At 44.9% G+C, this 8,344-nt stretch overlaps 1 protein-coding gene and 1 long non-coding RNA gene across 3 annotated transcripts in view; one reads left to right on the forward strand and one right to left on the reverse strand.

Annotated features, from left to right (window-relative positions):
* Positions 1-4,230: 4,230 nt before the first annotated feature.
* LOC119122157 overlaps positions 4,231-8,344 on the reverse strand; it is a 9,582-nt gene continuing 5,468 nt past the window's right edge. For both annotated transcript variants that reach the window (XR_005097806.1, XR_005097805.1), the window contains exon 4: positions 4,231-4,334. This is a non-coding gene — a long non-coding RNA (uncharacterized LOC119122157). The remainder of the gene's footprint in view (positions 4,335-8,344) is intronic.
* jun (Jun proto-oncogene, AP-1 transcription factor subunit) lies at positions 5,758-7,599 on the forward strand. The gene has a single exon (XM_037250363.1). It carries the CDS (start codon positions 6,045-6,047, stop codon positions 7,002-7,004), a length of 960 nt encoding a protein of 319 aa, XP_037106258.1. The 5' UTR covers positions 5,758-6,044; the 3' UTR covers positions 7,005-7,599.

The raw sequence follows: 8,344 nt of genomic DNA on the forward strand, positions 1-8,344 counted from the left end.
GGAGGACCACAAAAAAAAAAAAATCAACTGACAGTGGAACTTTGCCACAATAGCAGATGCTGGAATGTTGGCGTACGGTGCCACATGAAGCTGGAAGTATTTGTTAGCGCATCGCCACGGCAACAGGACAATCCGATCCTTTCTCAGTCCGAGCCAGAACGCGAAGAGCGCACGCGGCTTCGAGATATGACAGGAATGTGCGGACAATTAATAAGGCCTGCAAGGAAAAAGAAACAAACATGTGCCCACGTGCGCACAAACACACACTCACACACACAAGAGCACACTCAGCTATGTGAGTGAGTGAGTGGGTTAGTTAGTTAGTTAGTTAGTTAGTTAGTTAGTCGGTTAGTTGGTCGGTTGGCTAGTTAGTTAGTTAGTTAGTTAGTTAGTTAGTTAGTTAGTTAGTTAGTTAGTTAGTTAGTTAGTTAGTACGTTCGTTCGTTCGTTCGTTCGTTAGTTAGTTCGTTAGTTAGTGACCAATAATGATTTGAAACCCAACCCAGACTAGAAACCCTACTTTGAAACCCTAACTTGAACTACTTTTGTCTGGAAGTGTGTACCCGGTCAAAGACAAAGTCAAGAGACGCTGACTAATTACTAGTACCATCCAGACACATCGCGGCCTTTTGCCCCATGGTAAAAAAAAAAAAAACCTGACTGATTTACGGTCACCTTCACCCGCTTTCACTGCACCCGTCAATGTGACCGTGACAAGGACGCCTCGGAGACAGACGACACGTTTGAATTGCAAAATCTTTGAGTGCAAATAACAGCGAAGGATGTCTGACACACTTCCTCTTGCTCATCCAGCGGAAAAAAAATAAATGTTTGATTGCTCACCGTAAAATGTTGCAACCTTGCCGACTTTGTGTTCATTGTTGTCCCGGGCAGACCATCTGCATGCAACGCCCCCCAACCCACTCACTGTATCGATCTGAGATCGGCTTTCATGGCCTTCTCAGAGGGGGTAGGGCGCTGAGGACCACGATATGCCCATACAAGTGGAAGTAAGAAAGCAAGAGTTGCTTGTCTAATGTTTCATAGGCCACCATCCTATTTGTAACCCTCATAAATCCAATAAGGGCTGATCTTAAAGTGGCACTGTCATAAATTGAGCCTCAAAAAAAAGTTTCCAAATCCTTTTGATCCACTGGTTCACCATTCTGTTTTTAACCCTTGGGGTTTGTATCTCAAATCATTGTCCCCCATTCAAATGAATGGAAATGCTATTAATTGATCCCAACTTCCCCCCAAAAAATAACATCAGGCAAAAACCAGATTGTGTAATTACGCTACATCCTGTAGTTACTTGGGCCTTTCTCTCCTTGAGTCCATTTGAGACTTTTGAACAACCTCCAACTCTTCCTAGCTTGATTGTGCGCTCCTCACCCTCCTCTTCCTTCGCCTCCTTCTCCAGCCTGGCTTTGACTTCTTGATTGCCTCTGAAAGGCCATGTTGGAATAACCAGCAAGTCCAAACACATGCTGACAAGCTGCCAGCCACACTTTTTTGCACACACAAAACAACACAAACATACACTTATGCCCCCCCCCTCAACAAAGTGTGCTAAAACAAAAACACACATTGCATGAGCGAGGTTGGGTGTTGGGGGGGGGTCCCCTCTCGCTTTGCAGAGGTAAATGGAGTGGAACAGGTTAGCATTGCTGCCATACACTGTCCCACCTGTACAAACAGCGCTTGCTTTCACACACTTACACACACACACACACATACAGAGAAAAAAGCTCTCCATCTGGAGCGAGGCACCGCCGGGTTTTAATAGCTATCGATCATTCTCCCCGGTGACACACTCACACTCGCCGCCCTGTTACTGCCAGCTGAGGACTCACATGCACAACTCCACACACACACACACATGCGTGTTCATGTGCGTGGCTTACTGCCTTTGTTTTTTTATTTCATTTACATAATCAGGCCCAGATGCACTCTGCCGGATTAAATGACACTGGGACAACAACTATATTAAAAACATCTTATTCCCTCGACGGGAAAAGCTGTCTTGTGTTACCTGTCGTCATGAAAATAATCATGCTGCGAGCAGTGATGAAGAGGAATGCACCAATGACATTTTTTTTTAATCATTGAATAGTTATTTTAAAGCTAAAAACAGAGGGGGGGGGCGTTAAGCAGAACCCAATGATGTCACGACCTGAGTGAGTTATAGCGCGCTGAAAGGCTCGGCAGCCAATCGATATTCCGACGTGATTCTGGCCAGTAAATCCTCGATTTTGATTAGTCTGGGTAGTTAGCGACAATTAATCGCCAACACCAATAAAGTCTTTCGAGCTTTGACGTTTTATGGGACTTATTAATTAAAAAGAAGGAAGGGACCTCAATGAGCACGGAGAGCTTGTTGCTCTCTCGCGGTGAAGGACGGAACAATAAGACATTGCTCTTCCTCGTGTGTGTGTGTGTCTGTGTGTGTAGTGCATTTTATAATCAAACACAATGATTCCCGACTTTGGGCCATCACAGTAAATCTGCGAGGCAACCAGGGACATTTGTCATGTAGCCCTGGCTCAGCTTTTTCATTATAAAATGGCTGCAACCATCTTTTTATAACGTGTGTGTGTGTGTGTGTGTGTGTGTGTGTGTGTGTGTGTGTGTGTGTGTGTGTGTGGGTGTGTGGGTGTCTGCGTGTGTGTATTTTAAAATTCAAGGAAAGTCTGTAGGGCAGACAATGTGATGCAGGATAGGGAACAAAGAGGACAAACTGTGAACGAAAGGTCGAAGTCAGGGTTTCAAAAATCGGGTTTAGGGTTTTGAAATAGGGTTTCGAGTTAATTCGGTTTTAAATTCAGAGGTTTCAAGCATTTGGGTTGCAAGTTTTTAAAATTTTAAAAGTTGGGTTTCACGGACGGTTATGGATTTCAAAGTAGGGTATTAAAGTCAGTGGTAAGGTTTTAAAATATGGTTTCAAGTCAAGTAAACTCTTTCTGTCTTAATACTGAAGAGTTTCACTGACTTTTCTGGTTTTTTTTTTCTTTTTAATTTCCAAGATGAAACTCCCACACTTATAACCCCCCCCCCCAACACCTCGCCACCCCCGTTTTCCAAGCGCGGTGTTCCTGCTCAGCTGCATCCTGACCCGAGTGGACTCGCTCTGCAGCTTTTCCTCCCATCGTGCCTCTCTCGCTCAACTCACTTTTTCATCCTGACCCTCCCTCCCTCGCTCGCCCCTTCCCTGCACTCTCCTTGCCTCCCTCCATCCTCATGATGACTTTCCCCTCTGTATTGTCCTTCGTGCACGCCCCCCCCCCCACACACGCACACACACACTTTGTCTTTCACTTATCTCTCTCCTGCCTTTTTTTCTCCCTCGTTCCTCTCCCTCTCATCTTACTCCTATCAGTGGCTGTCAGGGCGGCCGGATTTCCCCCGTGATGGAAACAGGCTGTGGGCCGGCTCGTATTGTTTTTAAAAAAGTTCTCGCCGCCGAAATCTCAGATGCTAGTTGCTTTCTCTCACCGTGTGTGTGTATGTGTGTGTGTCGCCATGGTGACAGGATGAACCAGTGAACCATAGAAAGGAGCAATAGGTCCTTAAAATAAAATCTTTTTTTTTTTACTTGTTCCAAAAGTAAGGAACAGACTCAACAAAGGGTCTCAATAGCAGAAGTTGTTTAATATCTCTTTAAAGCATTTGCACTTTCAAATGCGGTTAACCTATTTTTGCACTTACTATACAGGCTCCCCGAAAAGAAAAAAAGAAGTGTCGGAGTCCCCCGAGCTAATTTTACCCATGCACGTCCATGCCGTAAAAAAACATCTTTGGCATAGTACCATGTGGTAACTGTAACTTTAAACATGGCGGCCATTTGGAGGGATGAAACGCATAGTGAAGCGTTTAAGACCTCGCGGCATTAAACGCCGCTTGACTACATTGCAATGCGAATGGGGAACAAAAAAGAGGGAGTTAGTTCAAAGGAGATCATATAAGAAGTCTGAAATGACATCATCGCTCGCTTGCTTGTCGCGTATGTGGGCCACCACCGCACGACGACATCATTCCCTCATAAGCATTTCATATGCAAAAAAAAAAGTCATGAATAGATGAATGAGGAGAAGTAGGGATGAATATTTACGAATATGCCACTAGAACAAAGAGCGGAAAAAGTCTTGTCCTCATTTTCAGAGGTGGGAGTAAGTCACATTGTCAACTCAAATATTGAAGCTTAGCTAAGTTGAGGCTTAGCTAAATTGAGATGTTAGCATAGCTTACCTGTCTGCGGGGTTTAAGGTGACGGATGAAGTTACAGTCGTGTCTCCTGTTTGAGTTGCACACCAAGCACGTTCCCATTTTCTCTTTTTCTGATTTCAGCAAACAGAGAAAGACAAAAAGAAATATGAAAATGTTGATGATCAAATGTAAACGGGCAAGATTTGTCAAGTAAAGTCTCATGGTGCCAATTCAGTCAAGCGGTTTCAAATGTTTAGCCTAGCAAGTCTTGAAATTAGTACCTTAAATACGACGAAAGCCAAGTCATGTAATATTTCACTGACAAGACGATGAAACAAAACCAACCCATTAGATCAGACTATACCCGACTTTATTGATTGCCACACTGTGACATTGTACAGCAGCGTGTAAAGACCGCCATTAAAAAAAAAAAATAATCAGACAGCGGTGCTGTTTTTTCTTTTACGACCCGGTTCATCCTCCTTTCGGTGCCTCCCTGAGCCAGCCAGCGCCAGGGGACTGATTTACTCATCAAGCAAGGTGGTGGGGGAGGACATATTTAGATACGACGCGCTGAAGATAGTGACCGATAAGATGACCCAGACAGATGGAGTGGACGAGTTAACCTTCCGCCATTAAACCAGCGCTGATTTCTGACAAAGGGCCAGGGGGACAATGGACTGCACTATACTAATTACACACTCTGACACGGATAATAGAAAATGTACTTGCACTTTACGGGCAGGGGCATATATCTGGGACTCTATTACTCCTAAACTAAAATGTACGTGGCTCCACGGACTAGACCAGGGCGGAGACTCTTTTCACTACTAGGAGTGATAATAAATCTGTGGGGAAAAAATGGAATTTAAAAATCTAATAAATGTTTATTATTTCTATGTTATGGGCATTGCCCCAGTGTGTTCCTTCGGTTTCACGATATAGACAAAGAAAAAGTGTTTTATTTATTTTTTTCATCCCTTTGGTTCTTTCTTTTTTTGTCTGGTAATTGTGAAAAATGAACGGGGGTTTACAGTGCTTTGCAATACCACTTGTCGTTTTGGTTGCTTTTATTATCATTATTATTATCAACTATTATTGTTATTACTGGTCACCAGTCATTCGCAGGACGCATATTATAAATATGGCATATTAAAAGTGCGCATAACCCAAAAACGCGTGCATGTTGTTCTTGTCTGTTAGTTTAAACCAAGGATGCATAGTTTTGTGAAAACATAATTGAAAGAGTGGCGAATATTTAAAGTAGACACGAGAGGACCAGCCCACGTCCGCACTGAACGCAGGCTGTCCCGCCACTGACAGTCGAAAGCGGGTAACTAGATATTCAAAAACAATACGTCATCCCACAATGCACCGCGCAGGCGCTCTTCCATGCTATTACCTCATCCCACAATGCACCGCGAGACTCCGAATCTTCTGGGGCGGGTGCGGTGTGGGTTGTCTAGGTAACGCGGGGCGGTTCTTCCCCGAGACACGCCCTCCAGCCAATGGGAGAGCCCTATCGTGACATCATGGCTATTTTCGGAGAGGCAGCGGCGGCATAAGGATTGCCTCCACGCTGGAAGAAGACAGAATATATACACGAGCGCGCAAGGGGCAACTACCACCGCACCGAGAAGCTGAGAAAAGTTGGACAAACACTCCTAACGGATTCTTCATTAAAATATTTGAATATACTTCTTAGAAGTTGACTGAAAGAACACCACTGTGATTAGTCAGTGTTGATTCGTGTGTGCGTGCTGAGAACGGTCTCGCTGGGACTTTTGGACGTCAGCTGGTTACCAGGAAGTCGTTTATTTGTATTTTTCGGTTTCACTTCTATGTATACGAAGATGGAAACTACTTTCTACGACGACGGTGCTGGCTACGGATACAGCGGCTCCAAGGCGCTCAAGCACAACATGACGCTGAACCTGGCCGACCCCGTCGGTAGCCTGAAGCCTCACCTACGGGCCAGGGCCGGCGATCTGCTCACTTCCCCGGACGTGGGCTTGTTGAAGCTGGCCTCCCCGGAGCTGGAGCGGCTCATCATTCAGTCGAGCAACGGGCTGATCACCACCACGCCGACACCGACGCAGTTCTTGTGCCCCAAGAACGTCACCGACGAGCAGGAAGGCTTCGCCGAGGGGTTCGTGCGCGCCCTGGCCGAGCTCCATCACCAACACATGCCCGGCGTGAGCGTCCCTTCGGCGGCGCCAGCGGCGTCCGTCGCCGGGGTGGCTGTGTACAGCGGCACCGTGCGCTCTGACTCGCCGGTTTACGAGGATTTAAACACGTTCCAGCCAGCTATCAGCACCGTGTCATCTCCGAGTTACACTTCCTCCGTCCCGAGTTACACCACCACAGCACTGAGCTACACTTCCACGGCCCCAAGCGCGTCCTTCCCGATTTACGCCCAGCCATCCTCCTCGACCTCTTCCTCCAGCTCCTCCTCCCATCTCCCGATGCTCTCCGCGCTCAAGGAAGAGCCGCAAACTGTGCCTGAGATGCCGGGTGAGACGCCTCCGCTGTCCCCCATTGACATGGAGAACCAGGAGCGCATCAAGGCTGAGCGTAAGCGCCAGCGCAACCGCATCGCCGCCTCCAAGTGTCGCAAGAGGAAGTTGGAGCGCATCTCGCGGCTGGAGGATAAAGTGAAGAACCTCAAGTCTCAGAACTCTGAACTGGCGTCCACTGCCAACATGCTGCGGGAACAGGTGGCGCAACTCAAGCAAAAGGTGATGAACCACGTCAACAGCGGCTGTCAGCTCATGTTGACGCAGCAACTCCAGACCTTTTGAACCGCCGAGAAGAAGACAAAACTTTTAAGTTGAACCAAAAAAAAAATCCTGCACCTAGTTTGGGATGACGCGGCGCCACAGCGTCCGGAAGGAACGATGGGCTGTGAAAAAAAAAAGTACCCCAGTGCCATGAGGTCAGTCCCAGAGTGGGATGATCTGGTCATGCCGGCGACAAAACAGAATTTGTTTTTCTGTTTGTGTCGTCAAACTGGACAAGACTTCTTTTTCTTGCTTTTCATGGATCAGTGGAGAATACATTCAGTATTAGAGCCGACTTGATATGAACCTGCAATGGACTTGTTTTCTTGCTGCAGCTCATCATCATTATTATTGGCCCAGCTCCTAAGCATCTGGACACACGTTCTGGGGAGGGGGACACATTGTCTGACTTCTTGAGTTACAACACAACTTTTTCTTTATTGTAAGAAGTTAGAAAGAATATTCAAGATTAACTTTGTTTAATGAGGTTTCACTCATTGCTATATGTATATAAGATCAACTTGGAGTACTTATGTTTACCATTTGTAATAAGTATCTTTTTTTTTATGTTTGAAAGTCATCAATATTTAAGAAGAAAATAAACTGTCTAAAATGAGTTCATGGTCTCTCCCTGTTTTCTTGGTGTGGGTGTGTCATAGCAGAACAATAAGGCATGTTGTAACATGTTGCAAGAGCTGCAATATGCACTGTAGTACCTGCTAGTTAAATTCCATTAGTATAAGTATTGATCTATGGACGAGAGGAGATTTCTCTAAACTGGATTCGACTTCTTTTTCAAATCAGGCTGGGCTACCACGCCTGTAAAATCTAATATTGACAAAATTGGACTAGCCCCAGGACTGGAATTCCTGCACTGTTTTGCAAATACAGAAAAAAAACTTCATGGGATGCATGTGAAATCAGTCATCATTTTCAAATTGAAATAGAAATATAACAGTGAGGATGGGAAACAATTATTAAGACACTAAAAGTTGACAAAAAAAAAAACACATATCACTTAATTTGACAATAAAGTTATTGGACTTTTTTGACACGTATCAAATGTTTGGTTAAATATAGTTAGCTCATAAAATGAATGTGTCCTATTAGTGTACAATTATTTATGAACAGTGGCTGAATAAGGCATTTAGTTTATCATGTGGTGGAAATCAAAGCGCCTGTGAACACACTTAAACACTAGAGGACGACACAGTCCCAGTAAAACAAGTCCTCTTGGGGTTATCTTCACATGATTCTACTAAACAGCATTTTATTACGTTACTTTCCATAGATTTAAATGTGCATCTAACATTTCGTTTGTCAATATAAACACATATTCTATTTATCTATTTTATCTATTT

Source organism: Syngnathus acus, chromosome 4 (genome assembly GCF_901709675.1).
Source record: "Syngnathus acus chromosome 4, fSynAcu1.2, whole genome shotgun sequence".
Taxonomy (NCBI): Eukaryota; Metazoa; Chordata; class Actinopteri; order Syngnathiformes; family Syngnathidae; genus Syngnathus; species Syngnathus acus.

What these genes read in the sequence shown, in the direction of transcription:
- jun (XM_037250363.1), top strand. Translation starts at nt 6,045, where the DNA reads ATGTATACGAAGATGGAAACTACTTTCTACGACGACGGTGCTGGCTAC.